The 27,119-nt window shown below is 50.6% G+C and overlaps 1 protein-coding gene across 1 annotated transcript in view; it reads right to left on the reverse strand.

Moving 5' to 3' along the window:
- The window catches only part of LOC140430929 (lysosomal acid phosphatase-like), a 224,113-nt gene that overhangs the window by 161,709 nt on the left and 35,285 nt on the right, over nt 1-27,119 (reverse strand). Inside the window, exons 4-5 of the mRNA XM_072518745.1 lie at nt 17,127-17,279; nt 16,842-16,940 (exon numbers count right to left, since the gene is read on the reverse strand). Of these exons, the coding sequence (XP_072374846.1) occupies nt 16,842-16,940; nt 17,127-17,279 (252 nt within the window). The remainder of the gene's footprint in view (nt 1-16,841; nt 16,941-17,126; nt 17,280-27,119) is intronic.

Here is a 27,119-nt window from a genome sequence, read left to right on the forward strand (position 1 = left end):
CTTAAAAAATACTTTCACAGGGAAGATAACCAGAAAGAGGTAGATCAGGAAAAAGAGGTAGAAAGTAAGGATTCTGAAATTAACTTTCTTCTAATTCAATTGGACAATGAGGTGGTGTTTAAGAATCTAACTTTGATATTGAGTTACCATTCGGAAAGATGTCTAAGCGATTTGGAAAAGCTATTGCAGTCACACAAAGCTATTTGTGGGAATAAGCAGGGAAAAACAAATTTGGCGATAACATGATGTGGAGGATTCAGTTTCAATAAGTCAACATCCTTATTGATGAAATCCAGTCGTGCAAACCTAAATTGAATTCATGCTTCAGAAGGACATCATAAGAGCCCAGCTTCAGTTACTGGAGTTTACCTAACGTGATGGTGCCAATGTTGTGAGGATTATTGAAAAGTGAAAGCAGGAACAAAAGCGGATTCATGTCCTATCCACGTTTGGAAGATTGTATTGAGAAAGTGGGACAATCAAGTGTTTATCACAAAAATTAGCTTACTGCGAGGATATTGGCAAAGATCAGAAAGTGTGAAAAAGATATCAGCTTTTGCAATGCCAGATGGGTTGTATCAATTCAAAGTTATGTTATTTGGTGCAAAGAATGCGGCAGCAACATTTCAAAGGCTAAAAGTAATTGGAGGATTGAGCAATTGTGCTGTTCATATTGATTACTTAGTAGTATTCAGTCAAATGTGTAAGGTGCGTTTAAATTATCAAAGAGAACTGTTTGATCGACTACAAGAAGACAATTGGGTTGTAAACTTGGCTAAAAGTGAATTTGCGAAAGCACACGTAACATATTTTAGCCATTCTGCTGGACATGGTCAAGTGGCTCCATGAGATGCAGAAGTATAAAGTCCCAGTGCACAACAAACTGGGAAGTTTTGAGATTTCTAGGAAATCTAGTGGATTTTATCGGAGGTTTGTGCAAAATCTTAGTCGTGTGATTGCTCCATTGACTAAACTATTTAAAAGAAGAAAATGTCAATGGACACAGGAGTGTCAGAAGGCATTCGACAGTTTGAAAACTGTGCTGAACACTGCACTGGCTTTTGCAGCACCTAATTAATTATACAAAGCTCTTTAAATTGGCTATTGACACAAGTGATGTGAATGTTGTATTATTACAAGATGGAGTTCACAAGGATGAGCGGGGTGGATTTCATTGAAACTTACAGAATACTGAGCGGCCTAGAGTGGACGTGGAGAAGATAAGAACATAAGAACATAAGAACTAGGAGCAGGAGTAGGCCATCTGGCCCCTCGAGCTTGCTCCACCATTCAATGAGATCATGGCTGATCTTTTGTGGACTCAGCTCCACTTTCCAGCCCGAACACCGTAACCCTTAATCCTTTTATTCTCCAAACAGCTATCTATCTTTATCTTAAAAACATTTAATGAAGGAGCCTCTACTGCTTCACTGGGCAAGGAATTCCATAGTTTCACAACCCTTTGTGTGAAGAAGTTCCTCCTAAACTCAGTCCCAGATCTACTTCCCCTTATTTTGAGGCTATGCCCCCTAGTTCTGCTTTCACCCGCCAGTGGAAACAACCTGCCCGCATCTATCCTATCTATTCCCTTCATAATCTTATATGTTTCTATAAGATCCCCCCTCATCCTTCTAAATTCCAACGAGTACAGTCCCAGTCTACTCAACCTCTCCTCGTAATCCAACTCCTTCAGCTCTGGGATTAACCTAGTGAATCTCCTCTGCACACCCCCCAGTGCCAGTACATCCTTTCTCAAGTAAGGAGACCAAAACTGAACACAATACTCCAGGTGTGGCCTCACTAACACTTATACAATTGCAGCAGAACCTCCCTAGTCTTAAACTCCCTCCCTCTAGCAATGAAGGACAAAATTCCATTGGCCTTCTTAATCACCTGTTGCACCTGTAAACCAACTTTTTGCGACTCATGCACTAGCACACCCAGGTCTCTCTGCACAGCAGCATGTTTTAATATTTTATCATTTAAATAATAATCCCTTTTGCTGTTATTCCTACCAAAATGGATAACCTCACATTTGTCAACATTGTATTCCATCTGCCAGACCCTAGCCCATTCACTTGGCCTATCCAAATCCCTCTGCAGACTTCCAGTATCCTCTGCACTTTTTGCTTTACCACTTATCTTAGTGTAGTCTGCAAACTTGGACACATTGCCCTTGGTCCCCAACTCCAAATCATCCAAATGTAAATTGTGAACAGTTGTGGGCCCAACACTGATCCCTGAGGGACACCACTAGCTACTGATTGCCAACCAGAGAAACACCCATTAATCCCCACTCTTGCTTTCTATTAATTAACCAATCCTCTATCCATGCTACTACTTTCCCTTTAATGCCATGCATCTTTATCTTGTACAGCAACCTTTTGTGTGGCACCTTGTCAAAGGCTTTCTGGAAATCCAGATATACCACATCCATTGGCTCCCAGTTATCTACCGCACTGGTAATGTCCTCAATAAATTCCACTGAATTAGTCAGGCACGACCTGCCCTTTATGAACCCATGCTGTGTCTGCCCAATGGGACAATTTCCATCCAGATGCCTCGCTATTTCTTCCTTGATGATAGATTCCAGCATCTTCCCTCCTACTGAAGTTAAGCTCACTGGCCTATAATTACCCGCTTTCTGCCTACCTCCTTTTTTAAACAGTGGTGTCACGTTTGCTAATTTCCAATCCGCCGGGACCATCCCAGAGTCTGGTGAATTTTGGTAAATTATCACGAGTGCATTTGCAATTTCCCTAGCCATCTCTTTTAGCACTCCGGGATGATCCATCAGGTCCAGGAGACTTGTCTACCTTTAGCCCCATTAGCTTGCCCATCACTACCTCCTTGGTGATAACAATCCTCTCAAGGTCCTCACCTGTCATAGCCTCATTTCCATCAGTCACTGGCATGTTATAAAGACCAACCCAAAAAACCTGTTCAGTTCCTCAGCCATTTCCTCATCTCCCATTATTAAATCTCCCTTCTCATCCTCTAAAGGACCAATATTTACCTTAGCCACTCTTTTTTGTTTTATGTATTTGTAGAAACTTTTACTACCTGTTTTTATATTCTGAGCAAGTTTACTCTCATAATCTATCTTACTCTTCTTTATAGCTTTTTTAGTAGCTTTCTGTTGCCCCCTAAAGATTTCCCAGTCCTCTAGTCTCCCACTGATCTTTGCTACTTTGTATGTTTTTTCCTTCAATTTGATACTCGCCCTTATTTCCTTAGATATCCACGGTCGATTTTCCCTCTTTTTACCGCCCTTCCTTTTTGTTGGTAGAAACCTTTGCTGGGCACTGTGAAAAGTCACTTGGAAGGTTCTCCACTGTTCCTCAACTGTTTCACCATAAAGTCTTTGCTCCCAGTCCACCTTAGCTAGTTCTTCTCTCATCCCATTGTAATTCCTTTGTTTAAGCACAAAACACAAGTGCTTGATTTTACCTTCTCACCCTCCATCTGTATTTTAAATTCCACCATATTATGATCGCTCATTCCGAGAGGATCCCTAACTATGAGATCCTGAATCAATCCTGTCACATTACACAGGACCAGATCTAGGACCGCTTGTTCCCTCGTAGGTTCCATTACATACTGTTCTAGGAAACTATCGCGGATACATTCTATAAACTCCTCCTCAAGGCTGCCTTGACCGACCTGGTTAAACCAATCAACATGTAGATTAAAATCCCCTATGATAACTGCTGTACCATTTCCACATGCATCAGTTATTTCTTTGTTTATTGCCTGCCCCACCATAATGTTACTATTTGGTGGCCTATAGATTACTCCTATCAGTGACTTTTTCACCTTACTATTCCTGATTTCCACCCAAATGGATTCAACCTTATCCTCCATAGCACCGATGTCATCCCTTACTGTTGCCCGGATGTTATCCTTAAATAACAGAGCTACACCACCTCCCTTACCATCAACTCTGTCCTTCCGAAAAGTTTGATACCCTCAGACATTTAACTCCCAGTCGTGACCATCCTTTAACCATGTTTCAGTAATGGCCACTATATCATAGTCATTCACGATGATTTGTGCCATCAACTCATTTACCTTATTCGAATACTACGAGTATTCAGGTAAAGTACACTTATGTTGGCTTTTTTACCTCTGTTCTGAATCTTAACACCTCGATCAGTAACCTCTCCTAAGTTATATTTCCTCTTAACCTTTCTCCTAATTTTCCTTGTCGTTGAACCTATATCTCCATGTAACAACCTGCCGCGTCGCTTACCATTAATGTTTTCACTTCCCGTTTAATTCTTTTAGTATTCCTGGTCCTATTCACTGAGCTCCCCTCAGTCACTGTACCTTGTACTGTCGCCCTTTTTGATTTTTGACTATGGCTTCTCTGCCTTACATTTTCCCCTTACTGCCTTTTATTTCTGTCCCTGTTTTACTACCTTCCAACTTCCTGCATCGGTTCCCATCTAGTAGGAGAGATTAGAACCTGAGGGCACAGCCTCAGACTTAAGGGATGATCCTTTAAAACTGAGATGAGGAGATATTTCTTTAACCAGTGGGTGGTGAATCTGTGGAACTGATATGCTACAGAAGGCTAGGGAGGCCAAATCAGAGTGTCTTTAAGACAGAGATAGATAGGTTACTGATTAATAAGAGGATCAGGGATTATGGGTAGAAGGGAGGAGAATGGGATGAGAAACATATCAGCCATGATCAAATGGCAGAACATTCTCAATGGGCCGAGTGGTCTAATTCTGTTCCTACATCTAATCGTCTTATGGTCTAAGATGATGAACCTGAAATTGAAAAGCCAGAAAGATACTTCTCACAGAAGTTGAATGTACATCAGAAGAGGTTTCAACCATTGAAAAATAAATTGTAAGTCTGGGACTTACTTCTCCGGGGCCGGACCGGAGAATCCCCGCGACCGAGCCACGCCGCCCCGACGCCGGCACGTGATTCTCCACAGAGCGGAAAATCGGCGCCAGCATGTTTGGCGAGGCGCCGGTCACGGGCCGCTCTTCCCGGCCGGTCCGCCGATACACGCCGAATCCCGCCGGCGCTATCCACATCTGCTCGCAGCCGGTGGGAACACTGCGTGCAAGGGTCGGGTGGAAGCCTATGGGGGGTGGTGGGGGGGGGCCTCCGATGCGGCCTGGCCCGCTATCAGGGCCCACCGATCGGCGGGCCGGCCTCTCTATCCCCCGGCCTCTTTTCCTACGTGCCGACCCCTGTACTCCTGCGCCATGTTGCGTCGAGCCCAGCACACTGAAGGAGACCACCGCACATGCGTGTTGACGCCACTACACATGCGCGGATCCCGCGGCGCCCAGTTCGCGCCAGGATCGGCAGCTAGAGCGGCATGAACCTGTAGGGGCCAGAATTACTCCTGGATGCGGCGTGGACACTCTGCCGCGAGATCATAGAATCATAGAAGTTTACAGCATGGAAACAGGCCCTTCGGCCCAACCAGTCCATGCCGCCCAGTTTTTTACCATTAAGCTAGTCCCAGTTGCCCGCACTTGGCCCATAACCCTCTATACCCATCTTACCCATGTAACCATCTAAATGCCTTTTGAAAGACACAATTGTACCCGCTTCTACTACTACCTCTGGCAGCCCATTCCAGACACTCACTACCCTCTGAGTGAAGAAATTGCCCCTCTGGGCCCTTCTGAATCTCTCCCCTCTCACCTTAAACCTATGCCCTCTAGTTTTAGACTCCCCTACCTTTGGGAAAAGATGTTGACTATCTACCTTATCTATGCCCCTCATTATTTTATAGACCTCTATAAGATCACCCCTAAGCCTCCTACGCTCCAGGGAAAAAAGTCCCAGTCTATCCAGCCTCTCCTTATAACTCAAACCATCAAGTCCCGGCAACATCCTAGTAAATCTTTTCTGCACTCTTTCTAGTTTAATAATATCCTTTCTATAATAGGGTGACCAGAACTGCACACAGTATTCCAAGTGTGGCCGTACCAATGTCTTGTACAACTTCAACAAGACGTCCCAACTCCTATATTCAATGTTCTGACCAATGAAACCAAGCATGCCGAATGCCTTCTTCACCACCCTGTCCACCTGCGACTCCACCTTCAAGGAGCTATGAACCTGTACTCCTAGATCTCTTTGTTCTATAACTCTCCCCAACGCCATACCATTAACTGAGTAGGTCCTGGCCTGATTCGATCTGCCAAAATGCATCACCTCACATTTATCTAAATTAAACTCCATCTGCCATTCGTCGGCCCACTGGCCTAATTGATCAAGATCCCGTTGCAATCCTAGATAACCTTCTTCACTATCCACTGTGCCCCCAATCTTGGTGTCATCTGCAAACTTACTAACCATGCCTCCTAAATTCTCATCCAAATCATTAATATAAATCACAAATAACAGTGGACCCAGCACCGATCCCTGAGGCACACCACTGGTCACAGGCCTCCAGTTTGAAAAACAACCCTCTACAACCACCCTCTGCCTTCTGTCGTCCAGCCAATTTTGAATCCAATTGGCAACCTCACCCTGGATCCCGTGAGCTTTAACCTTCTGCAACAACCTACCATGCGGTACCTTGTCAAAGGCTTTGCTAAAGTCCATGTAGACAACGTCTACTGCACTACCCTCATCTACCTTCTTGGTCACTCCCTCAAAAAACTCAATCAAATTTGTGAGACATGATTTTCCACGCACAAAGCCATGCTGACTGCCCCGAATCAGTCCTTGCCTCTCTAAATGCTTGTAGATCCTGTCTCTCAGAATACCTTCTAGCAACTTACCTACTACAGACGTTAGGCTCACCGGTCTGTAGTTCCCAGGCTTTTCCCTGCTGCCCTTCTTAAACAAGGGCACAACATTCGCCACTCTCCAATCTTCAGGCACCTCACCTGTGGCTGCCGATGATTCAAATATCTCGGTTAGGGGACCCGCAATTTCCTCCCTAGCCTCCCACAACATCCTGGGATACATTTCATCAGGTCCCGGGGATTTATCTACCTTGATGCGCTTTAAGACTTCCAGCACCTCCTCCTCTGTAATATGCACACTTCTCAAGACATCACTATTTATTTCCCTTAGTTTCCTAACATCCATGCCTTTCTCCACCGTGAATACCGATGAGAAATATTCATTCAGGATCTCACCCAACTCTTGTGGCTCTGCACATAGATGCCCTTGTTGATCCTTAAGAGGCCCTACTCTGTCCCTAGTTACTCTTTTCCCCTTTATGTATCTGTAGAATCTCTTTGGATTCTCCCTTGCATTATTTGCCAAAGCAATTTCATGTCCCCTTTTTGCCCTCCTGATTTCCCTCTTAACTCTATTTCGACAATCTCTATACTCTTCAAGGGATCCACTTGATCCCAGTTGCTTATGTACGTCATATGCCTCCTTCTTCTTTTTGACCAGAGTCTCAATATCTCGAGTCATCCAGGGTTCCCTACTTCTACCAGCATTGCCCTTCACTCTAAAGGGAATGTGCTTACCCTGCACCCTGGTTAACACATTTTTAAAAGCCTCCCATTTACCAGCCGTCCCTTTGCCTGCCAATAGTCTCCCCCAATCTACCTCTGCAAGTTCCTGTCTGATACCATCAAAATTGGCCTTGCCCCAATTAAGAATTTTAACTCTTGGGCCAGACCTATCATTCTCCATAGCTATCTTAAAACTAATGGAATTATGGTCACTTGTCCCAAAGTGATCCCTCACTAGCACTTCTATCACTTGCCCTTCCTTATTTCCCAAGACGAGGTCAAGTTTTGCCCCCTCTCTAGTCGGTCCATCCACATACTGAATGAGAAATTCCTCCTGAATACACTCAACAAATTTCCCTCCATCCAAGCCCCTAATGCTATGGCTGTCCCAGTCAATGTTGGGAAAGTTAAAGAGATGGGAGAATCCCGTCCCTGGTGTTAGATTCGTAGCATTTCAAGATCTATGTTGCAAGCAATTCTTCAATTACTTATAGAGCATAATCCTTTGAAATTCTTTGGAAACGTTTCAAAACCAGAATTCCAGACTGCAATGTTTAATTTACAAATTATACATGTGCCTGGTCGAGAACATTTTATTGCAAATACGTGTCAAGAATTTAAAGGTCAAAGGAGATTGGACATTTGGAACATGGAGAATGGACTGGAATAAACTCTATTTTACCAAAGACTTGTGCATATTGGCATGTTTAATGCATGTACCCTACAATGTAATAGTCTTGTTTGTATTAATGAATATAGTAAGTAATGCTAAAAAGCACGGAGAAAAATAAAACCATCTTTTTACAATTATGACGGTTCATTTTTCCGCAAGTGTGACGGCATGAAGTAAACGTTATTTTAAAAACATTCTTCAAGTCTACTGTGCTATTTTGGGAAGCAGGCGCATATGTGTATGTGCGTGTGTGTGCGTGCGTGCATGAAGTGAATAGGGCCAAGCTGGAGGCTCGACAGGTAAATGAGACATGGGTTAGAATTTGCATTGGGTGATAGGTAAGAATTTGGATTTTAGTTAGCAACTAAAAGGTTTTGGTTATGGGAACCAAAAGGTTTCACAACTTGGGAAAGGTTCTTAAATTTTACTTAACCCAAGAGTGGAGCAATAGAGAACATTAAAGATTTTTGTAATTTAAAGACACTTACACAATGGTTTCAAGATGAAACAGAAACAACATATTTAAAGAGAGGCCGGGAGCTGTGTGGGGGAGTGGTCATGATCCTAAAGTGAGTTCTGTGCTGAATCACGTGCCGGCGTCGGGGCGGCGTGGCCCGGTCGCGGGGATTCTCCGGTCCGGCCCCGGAGAAGTAAGTACCAGCAGGTTTCTATTCTAAAGCTTTTGGAATTGTCCACAGCAGAAAGAACCCCTGTGACATATCTTCCCTAAAGCAATAGTGGGTACCTTGTGGTAATATCACTGGAATTTTTATAGTTTTCAAGGGTGTTTATTTGTGAGCATAACCAATTCGAAGTTTTGGGAGACATGTTCGCAATACTACTGTAACTGTGTAAATGAAATCTTGGGTCTTTATGTTTTAGTTAATAAATGTTTTAATATACTATTTAAAATTTTCAAATTGGAATTTATGACACCTGATACGGCACACGTATCTTCTTTAGGGGCGGAACTGTGCACAGGGGTTAGCGTAGTTGCTTCACAGCTCCAGGGACCCGGCTTCAATTCCAGCCTTGGGTGACTGTCTCTGTAGAGTTTACACTTTTCCCCATTCATGTCTGCGTGCGTTTCCTCCAGGTGCTCCAGTTTCCTCCCACAGTCCAAAGATGTGCAGGTTAGATGGATTGGCCAAATAGCCTCCTTCTGCACTGTAAATTCTATGATTCTCGTAGGAAACAACAAATTCAAAATCGTCGTCATAGCTTGCCAAGTTTTCCTTTGGGAATTTGTTAGCATGGCAATTATCACCTGCCAGATGATAACACTAGAAATTCTGTAGCTAAGGGTAAAAATACAAATTTGACTGCAAATGTGTTGCAGGTCTCTGGTAGCAATGAATTATTTTTTGAAATGTTTGTTCATCCACTGTTTTAATCCTTTAATCTGGTTTCAAAATCTAAAAGTACAGAGAAGTTGTCGTCACCACACTCGTACACCGACCTGGACTGTGTATCAGTAACACAAAAATAAATTCCACCAGTATTGCCTCTGTGCATCCTTCAAATTTAATGGGAGCACCATCAAATAAATGCTTCCTGAATGAGCTCCACAAGCATTAGGAACATAAAAACTGAAGCAGAAGCAGGCCATTCAACTCTTGTTCCACCATTCATCCAGATCATGGCTGATCTTCTACTTCAGCACAATTTTGCTGCCCCGTCCCCATATCTCTTAATATCAGTAATATGTAGAAATCATTCGATATCTATTTTGAACATATTCAGTGACTGAGCCGCTGGGTGAAGAACTTCCTCCTCGTTTCATTCCTAAGTAGTCTTCTCCTTGTTCGAGACTTGCCAGTCAGGAGGAATATCCTTCCTCCAGCTACCTTGCTGATCCCTGCAGGATTTTGTAGCTTCAATCTTCAATGAGATCACATTTTTAAAAATTCATTTTTACAGTTGTGGGTGTTGTTGACCAGACCAGCATTTGTTGCCCATCCCCAATTTCCATTGAGAACATGGTGGTGAGCTGCCTTCTTTAACTGCTGCAGTCCATGTGGTGCAGGTACAACCACCGTGCTGTTAGGGAATTCGGCCCCATGACAGTGAAAGAGGGAGGGAGCGCGCGCCGGGGGGGGGGAGGGAGCGCGCGCGCGCGCGCCGGGGGGAGGGAGCGCGCGCGCCGGGGGGGGAGGGAGCGCGCGCGCCGGGGGGGAGGGAGCGCGCGCGCCGGGGGGGGAGGGAGCGCGCGCGCCGGGGGGGAGGGAGCGCGCGCGCCGGGGGGGAGGGAGCGCGCGCGCGCCGGGGGGAGGGAGCGCGCGCCGGGGGGAGGGAGCGCGCGCGCGCGCGCGCCGGGGGGGAGGGAGCGCGCGCGCGCCGGGGGGAGGGAGCGCGCGCGCGCCGGGGGGAGGGAGCGCGCGCGCGCGCGCGCCGGGGGGAGGGAGCGCGCGCGCGCGGCGCGCCGGGGGAGGGAGCGCGCGCGCGCGCGCGCGCCGGGGGAGGGAGCGCGCGCGCGCCGGGGGGAGGGAGCGCGCGCGCGCGCGCGCCGGGGGGAGGGAGCGCGCGCGCCGGGGGGGAGGGAGCGCGCGCGCCGGGGGGAGGGAGCGCGCGCGCCGGGGGGAGGGAGCGCGCGCGCGCCGGGGGGAGGGAGCGCGCGCGCGCCGGGGGGAGGGAGCGCGCGCGCAGCGCGCGCCGGGGGGAGGGAGCGCGCGCGCGCGCCGGGGGGAGGGAGCGCGCGCGCGCGCCGGGGGGAGGGAGCGCGCGCGCGCGCGCGCGCCGGGGGGAGGGAGCGCGCGCGCGCGCGCGCCGGGGGGAGGGAGCGCGCGCCGGGGGGAGGGAGCGCGCGCGCGCGCGCGCCGGGGGGGAGGGAGCGCGCGCGCGCGCGCGCCGGGGGGGGAGGGAGCGCGCGCGCGCCGGGGGGAGGGAGCGCGCGCGCGCGCGCCGGGGGGAGGGAGCGCGCGCGCGCGCGCGCCGGGGGGAGGGAGCGCGCGCGCGGAGCGCGCGCCGGGGGGAGGGAGGGAGCGCGCGCGCCAGAGGGAGGGAGCGCGCGCGCGCCAGAGGGAGGGAGCGCGCGCGCGCCAGAGGGAGGGAGCGCGCGCCAGAGGGAGGGAGCGCGCGCCAGAGGGAGGGAGCGCGCGCCAGAGGGAGGGAGCGCGCGCCAGAGGGAGGGAGCGCGCGCGCGCCAGAGGGAGGGAGCGCGCGCGCGCCAGAGGGAGGGAGCGCGCGCGCGCCAGAGGGAGGGAGCGCGCGCGCGCCAGAGGGAGGGAGCGCGCGCGCGCCAGAGGGAGGGAGCGCGCGCGCGCCAGAGGGAGGGAGCGCGCGCGCGCCAGAGAGAGGGAGCGCGCGCGCGCCAGAGGGAGGGAGCGCGCGCGCGAGAGAGGGAGCGCGCACGCGAGAGAGGGAGCGCGCACACGAGAGAGGGAGCGCGCACACGAGAGAGGGAGCGCGCACACGAGAGAGGGAGCGCGCACACGAGAGAGGGAGCGCGCACACGAGAGAGGGAGCGCGCACACGAGAGAGGGAGCGCGCACACGAGAGAGGGAGCGCGCACACGAGAGAGGGAGCGCGCACACGAGAGAGGGAGCGCGCACACGAGAGAGGGAGCGCGCACACGAGAGAGGGAGCGCGCACACGAGAGAGGGAGCGCGCACACGAGAGAGGGAGCGCGCACACGAGAGAGGGAGCGCGCACACGAGAGAGGGAGCGCGCACACGAGAGAGGGAGCGCGCACACGAGAGAGGGAGCGCGCACACGAGAGAGGGAGCGCGCACACGAGAGAGGGAGCGCGCACACGAGAGAGGGAGCGCGCACACGAGAGAGGGAGCGCGCACACGAGAGAGGGAGCGCGCACACGAGAGAGGGAGCGCGCACACGAGAGAGGGAGCGCGCACACGAGAGAGGGAGCGCGCACACGAGAGGGGGAGCGCGCACACGAGAGAGGGAGCGCTTCTGTGGACGTGAAAGAGACTCCAGGATGGTATGTTGCCTCCCTGGTGCCAGGGTCCAGGATGTCTCCGAATGGGCAGAGGGCATCCTGAAGGGAGAGGGCAAACAGGCAGAGGTCGTTGTACATATTGGTACTAACGACATAGGCAGGAAGGGGCATGAGGTCCTGCAGCAGGAGTTCAGTGAGCTAGGCAGAAAGTTAAAAGACAGGACCTCTAGGGTTGTAATCTCGGGATTACTCCCTGTGCCACATGCCAGTGAGGCTAGAAATAGGAAGATAGAGCAGCGAAACACGTGGCAAAACAGCTGGTGTAGGAGGGAGGGTTTCCGTTATCTGGACCACTGGGAGCTCTTCCGGGGCAGGTGTGACCTATATAAGGACGGGTTGCATCTAAACTGGAGAGGAATAAATATCCTGGCCGCGAGGTTTGCCAGTGTCACACGGGAGGGTTTAAACTAGTATGGCGGGGGGTGGGCACGGGAGCAATAGGTCAGAAGGTGAGAGCATTGAGGGAGAACTAGGGAATAGGGACAGTGGGGCTCTGAGGCAGAGCAGACAGGGAGAAGTTGCTGAACACAGCGGGTCTGGTGGCCTGAAGTGCATATGTTTTAATGCAAAAAGTATTACGGGTAGGGCAGATGAACTTAGTTCCAAGTACTAATCCAAGCTCTATGATGTTGTTGCCATTACAGAGACCTGGTTGAGGGAAGGGCAGGATTGGCAGCTAAACGTTCCAGGATTGAGATGTTTCAGGCGGGATAGAGGGGGATGTAAAGGGGGTGGCGGAGTTGCGCTACTGGTTAGGGAGAATAGCACAGCTGTACTGCGGGAGGACACCTCAGAGGGCAGTGAGGCTATATGGGTAGAGATCAGGAATAAAAAGGGTGCAGTCACAATGTTGGGGGTTTACTACAGGCCTCCCAACAGCCAGCGGGAGATAGAGGAGCAGATAGGTAGACAGATTTTGGAAAAGAGTAAAAACAACAGGGTTGTGGTGATGGGAGACTTCAACTTCCCCAATATTGACAGGGACTCACTTAGTGCCAGGTGGTAGATGTTTCAGTAGGGGAGCATTTCGGGAACAGCGACCACAATTCAGTAAGTTTTAAAGTGCTGGTGGACAAGGATAAGAGTGGTCCTAGGGTGAATGTGTTAAATTGGGGGAAGGCTAATTATAACAATATTAGGCGGGAACTGAAGAACATAGATTGGGGGCGGATGTTTGAGGGCAAATCAACATCTGACATGTGGGAGGCTTTCAAGTGTCAGTTGAAAGGAATTCAGGACCAGCATGTTCCTGTCAGGAAGGAGGATAAATACGGCAATTTACGGGAACCTTGGATAACGAGAGATATTGTAGGCCTCGTCAAAAAGAAAAAAGGAGGCATTTGTCAGGGCTTAAAGGCTGGGAACAGACGAAGCCTGTGAGAAATATAAGGAAAGTAGGAAGGAACTTAAGCAAGGAGTCAGGAGGGCTAGAAGGGGTCACGAAAAGTCATTGGCAAATAGGGTTAAGGAAAATCCCAAGGCTTTTTACACGTACATAAAAAGCAAGAGGGTAGCCAGGGAAAGGGTTGGCCCACTGAAGGATAGGCAAGGGAATCCATGTGTGGAGCCAGAGGAAATGGGCGAGGTACTAAATGAATACTTTGCATCAGTATTCACCAAAGAGAAGGAATTGGTAGATGTTGAGTCTGGAGAAGGGGGTGTAGATAGCCTGGGTCACATTGAGATCCAAAAAGACTAGGTGTTGGGTGTCTTAAAAAATATTAAGGTAGATAAATCCCCAGGGCCTGATGGGATCTACCCCAGAATACTGAAGGAGGCTGGAGAGGAAATTGCTGAGGCCTTGACAGAAATCTTTGGATCCTCACTGTCTTCAGGTGATGTCCCGGAGGACTGGAGAATAGCCAATGTTGTTCCTCTGTTCAAGAAGGGTAGCAAGGATAATCCAGGGTACAGGCCGGTGAGCCTTACTTCAGTGGTAGGGAAATTACTGGAGAGAATTCTTCAAGACAGGATCGACTCCCATTTGGAAGCAAATGGACGTATTAGTGAGAGGCAGCATGGTTTTGTGAAGGGGAGGTAGTGACTCACTAACTTGATAGAGTTTTTCGAGGAGGTCACTAAGATGATTGATGCAGGTAGGGCAGTGGATGTTGTCTATATGGACTTCAGTAAGGCCTTTGACAAGCTCCCTCATGGTACAAAAGGTGAAGTCACACGGGATCAGGGGTGAGCTGGCAAGGTGGATACAGAACTGGCTAGGTCATAGAAGGCAGAGAGTAGCAATGGAAGGATGGTTTTCTAATTGGAGGGCTGTGACCAGTGGCGTTCCACAGGGATCAGTGCTGGGACCTTTGCTGTTTGTAGTATATATAAATGATTTGGAGGAAAATGTAACTGGTCTGATTAGTAAGTTTGCAGACGACACAAAGGTTGGTGGAATTTCAGATAGCGATGAGGACTGTCAGAGGATACAGCAGGATTTAGATTGTTTGGAGACTTGGGCGGAGAGATGGCAGATGGAGTTTAATCCGGACAAATGTGAGGTAATGCATTTTGGAAGGTCTAATGCAGGTAGGGAATATACAGTGAATGGTAGAACCCTCAAGAGTATTGAAAGTCAAAGAGATCTAGGAGTACAGGTCCACAGGTCACTGAAAGGGACCTTCATTGCCTTCATTGGCCGGGGCATTGAGTATAAGAATTGGCAAGTCATGTTGCAGCTGTATAGAACCTTATTAGTTAGGCCACATATGGAGTATAGTGTTCAATTCTGGTCGCCACACTACCAGAAGGATGTGGAGGCTTTAGAGAGGGTGCAGAAGAGATTTACCAGAATGTTGCCTGGTATGGAGGGCATTAGCTATGAGGAGCGGTTGAATAAACTCGGTTTGTTCTCACTGGAACGAAGGAGGTTGAGGGGTGACCTGATAAGAGGTCTACAAAATTATGAAGGGCATAGATAGAGTGGATAGTCAGAGGCTTTTCCCCGGGGTAGAGGGGTCAATTACTATGGGGCATAGGTTTAAGGTGAGAGGGGCAAGGTTTAGAGTAGATGTACGAGGCAAGTTTTTTACGCAGAGGGTAGTGGGTGCCTGGAACTCGCTACCGGAGGAGGTGGTGGAAGCAAGGACGATAGTGACATTTAAGGGGCATCTTGACAAATACATGAATAGGATGGGAATAGGAGGGATACGGGCCCAGGAAGTGTAGAAGATTGTAGTTTAGTCAGGCAGCATGGTCGGCACGGGCTTGGAGCGCCGAAGGGCCTGTTCCTGTGCTGTACATTTCTTTGTTCTTTGTTTGTTTGAGGCCTCGTTACTGGATAGCTGATAAGAAAAACTGAGTCTTTGTTTCTTCAGGAATTCAAGCTGCCGGCATCAGCCGATATCGGAGAAAGGAACCAGCAGCCATCAATTCCTCCCATGGAGGCACACTGGCTGTAAGAATGTAAAATTTTAAAAAGGAACTGTTTTCCCTGACCTCCAGAAAACACACATCCCTAGAGATTGCTTCAGTAACTGTTTAGAAAGCATCACGGCATATACCCACCGTATCAAAGTTCCATCTTTCCTTCCAGAACCCATGTCACCTTTCAAAGGATTTCTCCCGAATGTCATGGACAATATTTATGTCTCAACCAACATCACTAAAACATATGGCCTGCTCATCGATTACATTGCTGTTTGTGGTAACTTTCTATCTTGACATGGTTCCTACATCACAGTTGGATTTGGGTTTATTATCATGTGTACTGAGGTACAATGAAAAGTATTGTTCTGCGTACAGTCCAGACAGATCGTTCCATACATCAAAAACATAGGACATACGATAAATACACAATGTAAATACATAGACATAGGGTGAAGCATACGGAGGGTATTCAAACAAATTTCATTGGCTGTAATGCTTTTTACGATGTACGAGGTCGTGAAAGATGCTGCATAAATAAAAATACAGTTGCAAAACTTCACACACGCCTGTGGAAACACAGACCCGCGTGGGCGCACACACACAGATGCACGAGCACACACACAGGCCCGCGCGGGCGCGCGCACACACACAGGCCCGCGCGGGCGCGCGCACACACACAGGCCCGCGCGGGCGCGCGCACACACACAGGCCCGCGCGGGCGCGCGCACACACACAGGCCCGCGCGGGCGCGCGCACACACACAGGCCCGCGCGGGCGCGCGCACACACACAGGCCCGCGCGGGGCGCGCGCACACACACAGGCCCGCGCGGGCGCGCGCACACACACAGGCCCGCGCGGGCGCGCGCACACACACAGGCCCGCGCGGGCGCGCGCACACACACAGGCCCGCGCGGGCGCGCGCACACACAGGCCCGCGCGGGCGCGCGCACACACAGGCCCGCGCGGGGCGCGCGCACACACAGGCCCGCGCGGGCGCGCGCACACACAGGCCCGCGCGGGCGCGCACACACACAGGCCCGCGCGGGCGCGCACACACACAGGCCCGTGCGGGCGCGCACACACACAGGCCCGCGCGGGCGCGCACACACACAGGCCCGCGCGGGCGCGCACACACACAGGCCCGCGCGGGCGCGCACACACACAGGCCCGCGCGGGCGCGCACACACACAGGCCCGCGCGGGCGCGCACACACACAGGCCCGCGCGGGCGCACACACACAGACCCGCGCGGGCGCACACACACAGACCCGCGCGGGCGCACACACACAGACCCGCGCAGGTGCACACACAGACGCGCGCAGGCGCGTACACACAGACACGCGGGCGCGCACACAGACAGTAATGACAGGTTCTTGACACTTGCCTGACTTTCCTTCACTTTATCCTGAACTGTTTTGCTGTTCATTGACTCCTCCAGCAGTTTTTCATAGCGAGGGCAATTTGGTATCGGGAACTTGAGAAACTGAAACACACATAGCTTTCACTAGGCATTTGGTGAAAACAGCTCAACTAGGGTGCCACAATAAATCAAAGGAGACACTGGATCAAGCCAGATAATTATGTCAAACCCTGCCCCAGGAGGTGGGGAGCTCAATGATACAAGAAAAGGCACTGTTCTCCATGCACTCTCAACGTTCTAGGTACTTGCCTTTTCATCTTTCACAGGCACAGTATGCACGGGAATTGGCTGCCACTTCAGGTCAGGATTAAAGATCTGGCGTCCGTGTGGAGGGTAGAGACCGGCGAGGTCTGACTGAGCACTCATTAGAGTTCGGTCGATATCCGTACTCCGAACATAGATCTACAGTGGAGAGAAAAAAAGGTTAAAAGGCACCAGATATATTCTCACGGTGTCGCAGCTGCCAGGTACGGGAGCAGCAATCCCACCCAGTGGTATGGTGTTTCTTAATTGTCAATCCCCAACCCAGCATAGTCACTGAAGTATCATTCCTTAAGGTGCAAGGAGAATGCCCAGCGCCACTTCCTTAGGCAAATGAGAGAATGGGCATGTTCCCCTTAAAGAATCAAGAGGACGTTTGATGAAGGTGTTTAAAATTGTGAAGCGTCGGACTTCCGGTGGCAGCCATGGAGTGAGAGGTCGCTTATTTGGTAGCTCCTGCTCGTGGTGGGCTTTTGGGACCTTTTCCCCCGACGTATGGTGGATTTGACCGGTAAAATTGGAGACTGGTGAGGCAGAGAGGAGGAATCCCCCTCCAGTTTATGGAGACGTGGACCAGAAGTGGTCCGAAAAGAGGAGATTGTTGGGCAAAGAAGAGAGTGGAGCCTGCAGCCCAGGAAAACATGGCGGAGGGTGAGGAGCTGAGATTACCGGCCCAGTGGTCAACGGAGCAGCTGGTGAAATTCCTCCAGGAGAGTTTCGCCAAGCAAAGACAGGAGGACCTGGACCCGATTAAGACGGGGTTGATCGGGTGGAGCAAAGGTTGGAAGCCCAGGGACCAGAAAGTGGAAGAGAAGGTGGCTGAGCACGAGGACCAGCTAACTGCGATGGCAATGGAGATGGATCTGATGACGGACCTTCAGAAAAGGCTGCAGGAGAAGGTGGAGGATTTGGAGAACTGGTCACGGATGCAGTATTTGAGGATCGTTGGCCTCCCGGAGGGCAGAGGGACCTGACGCAGGGGTATATGTGGCATGTACGCTCGAGAAGCTGCTTGGCGAAGATGCGTTTGCTCGGCCCTTGGAAGTGGACAGGGCACATGGAGCGCTTGCGAGGAAGCCACGGGTAAATGAGCCGCCGAGGGTGATGGTAGTGCGAATGCACCAGTTCCTGGATAAGGAACAGATCTGGAGGTGGGCCAGGCAGACGAGGAGCTGCAAATGGGAAGAAAGCGAGTTGCGCATTTACCAGGACTTGGGTGCGGAACTGGCCAAAAGAAGGGCGAGCTAAAACAAAGTTAAATCGGCCCTCTTCAAGAAGGGGGTGAAGTTCCCAGCTTGTACCCAGCTCGTTTGTGGGTCACTTACGAGGGTCAAGAACTTTATTTCGGATCGCCGGATGAGGCGATGAAAATTGTTAAGGACAGGGGACTGGTAGATGATGGAGGACATTGAATTTGGGGGAGAGTAATTCTGTGCCTGCGCTGCTACAATTTATTTTCTTCATGGGCTGTGTATGTAGTGTTTTTGTACCAATTTTTGAGCCGTTGCTCAGTTGTGTGTGCGGGTGAACTTTGTTCTTGTGGGGGACAGTGGGTGGAATTTTCTTCTTCGTGTTTGTTGGGGATTGTTATGTTTTGCATATGTATGTTTGAGCGGAGGGAGAGGGAGAACAATGGGGGGTAGGATGCTTGGTGCCATGGGCGGGGGCTACCAGGCTAACTGGATGGGCTAGCTCACGGAAGCTCAATGGGGGTGAGCAGGTGACTAGTTTGATACGGGGGGTTGGAATTGTTGTTTTGTTATGGGGGGAATTGTTCTGCTGACAGGGGAGGGACTGCCGCTGGGAGACAAATTGGAGGTCGAGGACGGTGGGCGCCCGAGGGCGGGCCTGAGGAGGCGCGGGATGCGAGCTGGAGACTGGCCTAAGATCGGCCGCTGGGGGGGGGGGGGGGGGGGGAGAAGAGGTGGGCCAGGCTGATCACATGGAACCCGAGGGTGTGAATGGGCCAGTCAAGAGGGCTCGCGTATACGCGCATTTGAGGAGGTTGAAGGCGGACGTGGCAATGTTACAAGAGACACACCTGAGGTAGTGGATCAGACTAGGCTGAGGAAGGGTTGGGTTGGACAGGTATTCCATTCAGGGCTAGACTCTAAAACTAGGGGGGGTTGCGATCTTGATCAATAAGCGGGTGTCATTTAAGGTAGGGGATGTAGTGGCGGACTCGGAGGTAGAGAAATCATGGTGAGTGGGAAGCTGGAGGGGATGGCCGGTGATGTTAGTGAATATTTACGCACCAAACTGGGACAACGTGGAATTTATGAGGCGGGTGTTAGGGAAGATTCCAGACCTGGATTCACATAAGCTGATCATGGGCGGGGGGGGGGGCGGGGTCTTCAATACGGTCACTGATCCGAGGTTGGATCGGTCGCGTTCAAAGACAGGAGGGTGCCAGTCACGGCGAAGGAGATAAACGGGATTGTGGAACAGATGGGGGGGGGGGGTAGTAGTCCCATGGAGGTTCGGACGGTCAAGAGCGAAGGAGCTTTCTTTTTTCTCCCACGTTCACAAAGTGAACTCCCGGATTGATTTTTTAATTTTAAACAGGGCTTTACTGGGGGGGGGGGTGGATATCGCCTATTTGGCGATTGTTGTGTTGGATCATGCCCCACACTGGGGGTCTACGGGTGAGCAAGGAGGGGGGTCAGTGCCCGCAGTGGAGATTAGATGTAGGACTGTTAGCGGATGAGGGAGGCCATCCAGAATTATTTGGAGACAAATGGCAGCAACGGTGTAGGAAACGCTGACGGCAGTGGTTAGGGGGGAGCTTATTTCGATACGGGCTCATAGGGAGAAGGTGAAGTGGGTAGAGATGGATAGGGTGGTGAGGGTAATACGCCAGGTGGATAGAAGGTATTCTGAAGCCCCGGAGGCAGGGTTGTTGACGGAGCGGCAGAAGCTGCAGATGGAGTTTGGTCTGTTATCCGCAGGGAAGGCGGTGGGGCAGTTAGGGAGGGCGGTGGGGAAGTTGAGGAAGGCGAGAGGGGCGGTATAGGAGTATGGGGAGAAGGCCAGTAGGATGCTAGCACACCAGCTAAGGAAGAGGGATGCGGCCAGGGAGATAGGAAGAGTGAAGGACAGAAGGGGGAATACGGTCTTGGACCCAGCAGGGGTGAATGGAGTGTTGAAGGAGATTTATAGTCGGCTGTCTGAGTCAGAACCCCCAGCTGGGGCGAAGGATGAGGCAATTTTTGGAAGGGTTGGAGTTTCCAAGGTGGAGGAAGTTAGTGGAGGGTTTGGGAACCCCGATCGGGATTGTAGAAGTAGTAGAGGGATTGGAGGCCATGCAGTCGGGCAAGGCCCTGGGACCAGACGACTACTGTCATGTGAGAGTACCTTTAAGAAATAGGTGTTTATCAAATAGCTGCAGTGATGTCAGAGTGTGGGTGGAGCTAGGCTGTCTGTCTGTTTTACTTTCGCTTTGGGCTGTCAGCATCAGGGTGTTTAGTTTAGTTTTGCAGATTGGGAGCTGCATTCAGAGAAACTGTGTAATTCTGGTCTCTTTCTGCATGAAAGTAATGTCTTCAAATCACTTGCTAATTTAAAAGTGATAACTGCTCTCAGTAGAGAATTTAAATCTCATGTCTGTGTTGAAGAGGGTATTTATCTTATGGATGTTGCAAGGAAAGATTAAGGGTTACTTAAGAGTACTGTATTCTTTGGGGAGAGTATTTGAGTTGATAGTTACTAAGATGTTTACTGTGTGTGTTTAAAAATGTTAACTGGATTCATAGAATAAACATTGTTTTTTGTTTAAAAATACGTTTAGTTCTCTGTTGCATCACACCAGTAAAATGGGCCCTTGTGCTCCCCATAACCAAAATCTTTTTAAGGTTATGGGTCAGGTGAACTCCATGATATACTTTGGGTTCTCTAAACCCTGGCCCGTAATACTACCCTGTGGAATTTTACAAGTAGTTTTCTGGGATGCTGGGCCCGCTGCTGATGAGGGCATTTAATGAGGCCAGGGAACGAGGTGTCCTTCCCCCAACAATGTCACAGGCTTCGATCTCATTGATCCTGAAGCGGGAGAAGAACCCAGAGCAATAAGACCATAAGACATAGAAATTCACAGAATTTACAGTGCAGAAGGAGGCCATTGGGCCCATCGAGTCTGCACCGGCTCTTGGAAAGAGCACCCTACCCGAGGTCCACACCTCCACCCTATCCCCATAACCCAGTAACCCCACCCAACACTAAGGGCAATTTTGGACACTATGGGCAATTTAGCATGGCCAATCCACCTAACCTGCACATCTTTGGACTGTGGGAGGAAACCGGAGCACCCGGAGGAAACCGGAGCACACACGGGGAGGATGTGCAGACTCCGCACAGACAGTGACCCAAGCCGGAATCGAACCTGGGACCCTGGAGCTGCGAAGCAATTGTGCTAGCCACAATGCTATCGTGCAGAATTAGGCCACTCAGCCCATCGAGGTCTCCTCCGCCATTCAATCATGGCTGATATTTTCTCATCCCCATTCTCCTGCCGATTGGTCATACAGACCAATCTCCCTACTGAATGTTGATGCCAAATTGTTTCATAGATTATCATAGAATTTACAGTGCAGGAGGCCATTCGGCCCATCGAGTCTGCACCGGCTCTTAGAAAGAGCACCCTACCCAAGGCCAACACCTCCACCCTATCCCCATAACACAGTAACCCCACCCAACACTAAGGGCAATTTATCATGGCCAATCCACCTAACCTGCACATCTTTGGACTGTGGGAGGAAACCGGAGCACCCGGAGGAAACCCACGCACACACGGGGAGGATGTGCAGACTCCGCACAGATAGTGACCCAAGCCTGAATCGAACCTGGGACCCTGGAGCTGTGAAGCAATTGTTCTATCCACAATGCTACTGTGCTGCCCGACAATGCTACCGTGCTGCCCGTGTTTTGGCCTCAAGGATAGAGGACTGTGCTCCGGGGGTGATAGGGGAAGACCAGATGGAGTTTGGTAAAGGCAGGCAGCTAACGGCAATGTTAGAAGGCTCCTAAATGTGATCATGATGCCCTCCGAGGGGAGGAAGGCGGAGGTAGTGGCCGCTCTGTACGCGGAAAAGGCCTTCGGCCGGGTGGAATGGAATTATTTGTGGGAGGTCCTGGGATTGTTTGGGTTTGGCAGGGCTTTGTTGACTGGGTTCGGTTGCTGTACCAGGCACCGGTGGCGAGTGTGTGGATGAACCGGGTGAGTTCGGGCTACTTTCGACTGCATCGGGGGACAAGGCAAGGGTGTCCCCTCTCCCCACTGTTGTCTGCTTTGGCTATAGATCCATTGGCAATGGAACCAAGAGCGTCAAAGGACTGGAAGGGGCTAGTTCGGGGGGGGGTGGAACACAGGACGACCTACTTCTATATATTTCTGACCCGTTGGGGGGGGATGGGGGAAGTTATGCGGATCTTAGGGGAATTTGGCCGGTTCTCGGGGTACAAATTGAATATGGGGTAAGAGAAGTTTTTGTGATCCAGGCGAGGGGGCAGGAGGGGAGGCTGGGTGGGTTGCCGTTTAAAGTGGTGGGAGGGAGTTTTTGAAACTTGGGAATTCAGGTGGCACGGGGATGGGAGCGGCTACATTCATTAAATCTGGCCCGGTTAGTTGAACAAATGAAGGAGGACTTCTGGAGGTGGGACATGCTCCCGTCGACACTGGCGGGGAGGGTTCAGACCGTAGAAATGACGATTCTCCCGAGATTTTTGTTTGTTTTCCAGTGCCTCACTATTTTTACACCAAAGGCCTTTTTTAAGCGGGTGAATGCGGTGACCTCTGGGTTTGTGTGGGCGGGTAAAAGCCCGCGAGTAAAGCAAGTGCTGCTGGAGCGGAGCCGAGGGGGGGTGGGCTGCGCTGCCGAACTTTAGCAACTAGTACTGGGGGGCAAATATAGCCATGATTAGGAAGTGGGTAGTGTGGGAGGGGTCGATATGGGAGCAGGTAGAGGCAGCATCATGTAAGGGCACAAGTCTGGGGGCATTGGTAATGGCTCCTCTACCGTTCTCGCCGGCCCGGTACTCCACAGGCCCTGTGGTAGTGACGGCTCCAAGAGTTTGGGGGCAGTGGAGGAAGCATATGGGAATGGAGGGAGTGGAGGGAGAGTCGGTGCGGGTTCCAATTTGGGTTAATCACCGGTTTGTCCGGGGGAGGTTGGATGGGAGGGCTTCGGAGGTGGCAGAGAGCAGGGATTGTGAGGCTGGGGGATCTGCTTATCGACGGGAGCTTTCCCTGTTTGGAGGAGGAGTTTGAATTGCAGGGAGGGGATAGATTTTGATATCTGCAGGTGAGAGGTTTTGAGCACAGGCAGGTCTCGACCTTTCCGCTTCTACTGCCACAGGGGGAAAAGGGCAAGGTAGTTTCTAGAACAGGGGTGGGGGAGGGGAAGGTATCGGAAATTTATAAATAACTTTTGGAGTGGGAGGAAACACAGATAGGTGAGCTAAAGCGTAAATGGGAAGATGAGCTGGGCGGGGAGTTAGAGGCGGGTCTGTGGGAGGATGCTCTGAGCAGAGTCAACACGTCCTCATCATGTGCCAGGCTCAGCCTGATACAATTTAAGGTGGTTCACTGGGCACACATGAAGGTGGCCCGGATGAGTAGGTTTTTTGGGGTGGAAGACAGGTGTGGGTGGTGTGCAGGAGGGCCCGCAAACCATGTCCTCATGTTTTGGGCATGCCCAAAGCTTAGGGGATACAGGGTGGGATTTGCTGATGTCATGTCCACGGTACTAAAAATGAGGGTGGCACCGAGTCCAGAGGTGCCGATTTTTGGAGTGTCGGAAGGCCCGGGAGTCCAGGGGGCGAGAGAGGCTGGCATCTTGGCCTTTGCTTCCTTGGTAGCCCGGAGACAGATATCGCTAGCATGGAGGGACTCGAAGCCCCCAAAATCAGGGGTTTGGGTTAGCGACATGGCTGGGTTTCTTAGACTTGAGAAAATTAAGTTTGCCCTGAGAGGATCGACGTTAGAGTTCGTTCGGAAGTGGCAGCCATTTATCGACTTCTTCAGAGAAAACTAAACTGTCAGCAGATTCAATAAGGAGGGAGGGGTTTAGGGAGTAAGGGGAAGTGTGTGTGTGTGGGGGGGAAAGAGTTAGGCTATTTTGTGTCTAGAGTAGGCGGGAACAGGGGGAAATGGAGGGATGTGTTACGCACTGAATTATGTTTACATTTGTATTTGTGTCGTTTATTGTTATAAAACCATAAGTGCCTTAATAAAATGTTTTTGTAAAATTTGTGACGTGTCTATACAGAATAAAATGAGGAACTGCTCCATTGGCAGAAGGGTCAAAAGTCAGAATTCACAGGTATGAGAGATTGGCAAAAGAAGCAATGGTGAGAAGGAAAAACTTTTTATTTTTACACAACTGATTAGGAAGTACTGGAAGAAAAATATACGAAGAGCTGTGGTGAAAGAGATGAGAGTGGGACTTGCTGGATTGTTCTTGTGGGGAGTTGGGAAGACTGGAGGGCCGAATGGTCTGCTGTAAGGTAAACATATGATTCTTTCTGATTTTACATCCACAATAATATATTTGTTTCTTAACTGCTCTTCTGAAACATAGGAAGTCACTCAGTTGTGTGCAAAGCTTCCTTCTACACGGCAATGAATACAAGAATACAGGAGCAGGGATGTCTTGCTGCAATTATACGGGGCTTTGGGGAGGCCACACCTGGAATAGTGTGTGCAGTTTTGGTCTCTTTATCGGAGGAAGGATGTTCTTGCTCTATTGGGAGTGCAGAGAAGGCTTACCAGACCGATTCCTGCGATGGTGGAACTGGCTATGAGGAGAGATCGAGTTGGTTAGTCGCTGGAGTTCAGAAGAGGGGCGATCTCACAGAAACCGATAAAATTCTAACAGGACTGGACAGGGTTGATGCAGGAAGGATGTTCCCGATGGTGAGGGTTTCCAGAACCAGGCATTATAGTCTGAGGATAGAGGGCAGACCATTTAGGACAGTGATCCAGAGAAGTTTCCTCACCCAGAGAGTGGTGCGCCTGTGGAATTCATTACCACAGGAAGCAGTTGAGGCCAAAACATACAGGCGAAGGGAATCAAAGGGTATCGGGGGAGGCGGGTTCAGGCTATTGAGCTGGATGATCAGCCATGATCATAATGAATGGCGGAGCAGGCTCAAAGGGCCTCCTCCTGCTCCTACATTCTACGTTCCCTGGAAAGGAAGTCTTGCACACAACTTAGTGACTTCCTATGCCATTTGATGAGGGCAGATAAGAATCAAATACATCCTATTTTCCTGTGAATGCAGCTCTTACCAATGACACTGATGCACAGTAAGAGCCGTGTGCATCATCTACAAGATGCACTGCAGCAACTCACCAGGGTTCTCTTAGCAGCACTTCCAACCCCACAATAATCTAGGAAGGCAAGGGCAGCAGATACCTGAGAATACCACCACCCGGAGGTTCCCTTCCAAGTCACTCCCCGTTGTGACTTGGAAATATATTGCCATTCCTTCACTGTCGCTGGGGTAACATCCTGAATCTCCCTCCCTAACAGCACAGTGGGTGGACCTACACCACATGGACTGCAGCGGTTCAAGAAGGCAGGTCACCGCCACCTTCTGAAGGGCAACTAGGGATAGGCCCGACCAGCTGGCAATGCCCAGATCCAGGGAAAGAGGACCGAAGGGCTTGTTCCTGTGCTATTATTCCAATATGTTAAAAAAGCCATGTCCTATGACAATATGAAAGAAAAGAAGGATCTTAAACAAGGAGGAGGGTGGAAGGTGGTGAATGGGGATGATTAACTGGGAGCTGGCACTGGGGTGCATGGGGGATGAGTAACTGGGGGGGGGGGGGGGAATGAGTAACTGGGGAGCTGGCACAGGGAGTGTTGCACGGGGACGAGTAACTGGGGAGCTGGCACAGGGAGTGGTGCACGGGGATGAGTAACTGGGGAGCTGGCACAGGGAGTGTTGCACGGGGACGAGTAACTGGGGAGCTGGCACAGGGAGTGGTGCACGGGGATGAGTAACTGGGGAGCTGGCACAGGGAGTGGTGCACGGGGATGAGTAACTGGGGAGCTGGCACAGGGAGTGTTGCATGGGGATGAGTAACTGGGGAGTGGGCACAGGGCATGGTGCATGGGGATGACTAACTGGGGAGCAGGCACAGGGAGTGGTGCATGGGATGACTAACTGGGGAGCTGGCACTGGGGGTACATGGGGATGATTTTCTGGGGAACCGGCACAGTGGGTGGTGCATGGGGATGACTAACTGGGGAGCTGGCACTGGGGGGGCTTGGGAATGTCAGAACAAAGAGGAACAGAGTTCCTGCAGAGAGAAACAACAGATTTTACAAAGTAGAAAAAGAAACCAAACCATTGATAGATATCAACATGACCAATTAGATAAGATAGCCTTGGTTATCAGGGCACGGTCAGACAGGTGCCATTACATACAAGCAAGATAATCATCAGGATGAACAATAGAAATTATGCAACCTCACTCTCCTCCTTCCAACCATCCCCGGTTCCAAAGCCTCTCCCCGTCTCCTCTTGATCTTGGCTCAGGCCCTCTCGTCTACCACAGCTCTCCTCGAATAACCTTGGCTCAAAATCTTGTTTCCCAGCCCATTTCCAAACCCCCTCCCCTTCCCACCCCCCTGCTGTGCTTCTGGCTCCAAACTCACTCACTCTCTACCCTCCTGCCCCATTAAATTCCAGAAGGCCAGGTGGTGAAGGATAGAACTGGAGCAAAAAGTATTTATTTACAGAGATCCAAATTCAAAACATGCATCTCCGAATCCAACCACCACAATATCAGTCTGATCTTAAGTACAGGGGCACAATAGTATCCAGTGTTAATGTTCACCGCCTGCGTACAATTAAACATTATGAATATATCAGAAACAGATTCCCTTCTCTCTCTGTATATATCAATTCTGATTTTCATTTAAAACCAAAATTTGAAAGCAAATTGTTAGGATGCTGGATGAGAAACCCTAAACG

Source organism: Scyliorhinus torazame, chromosome 10 (assembly GCF_047496885.1).
Source record: "Scyliorhinus torazame isolate Kashiwa2021f chromosome 10, sScyTor2.1, whole genome shotgun sequence".
NCBI classification, from domain to species: Eukaryota; Metazoa; Chordata; class Chondrichthyes; order Carcharhiniformes; family Scyliorhinidae; genus Scyliorhinus; species Scyliorhinus torazame.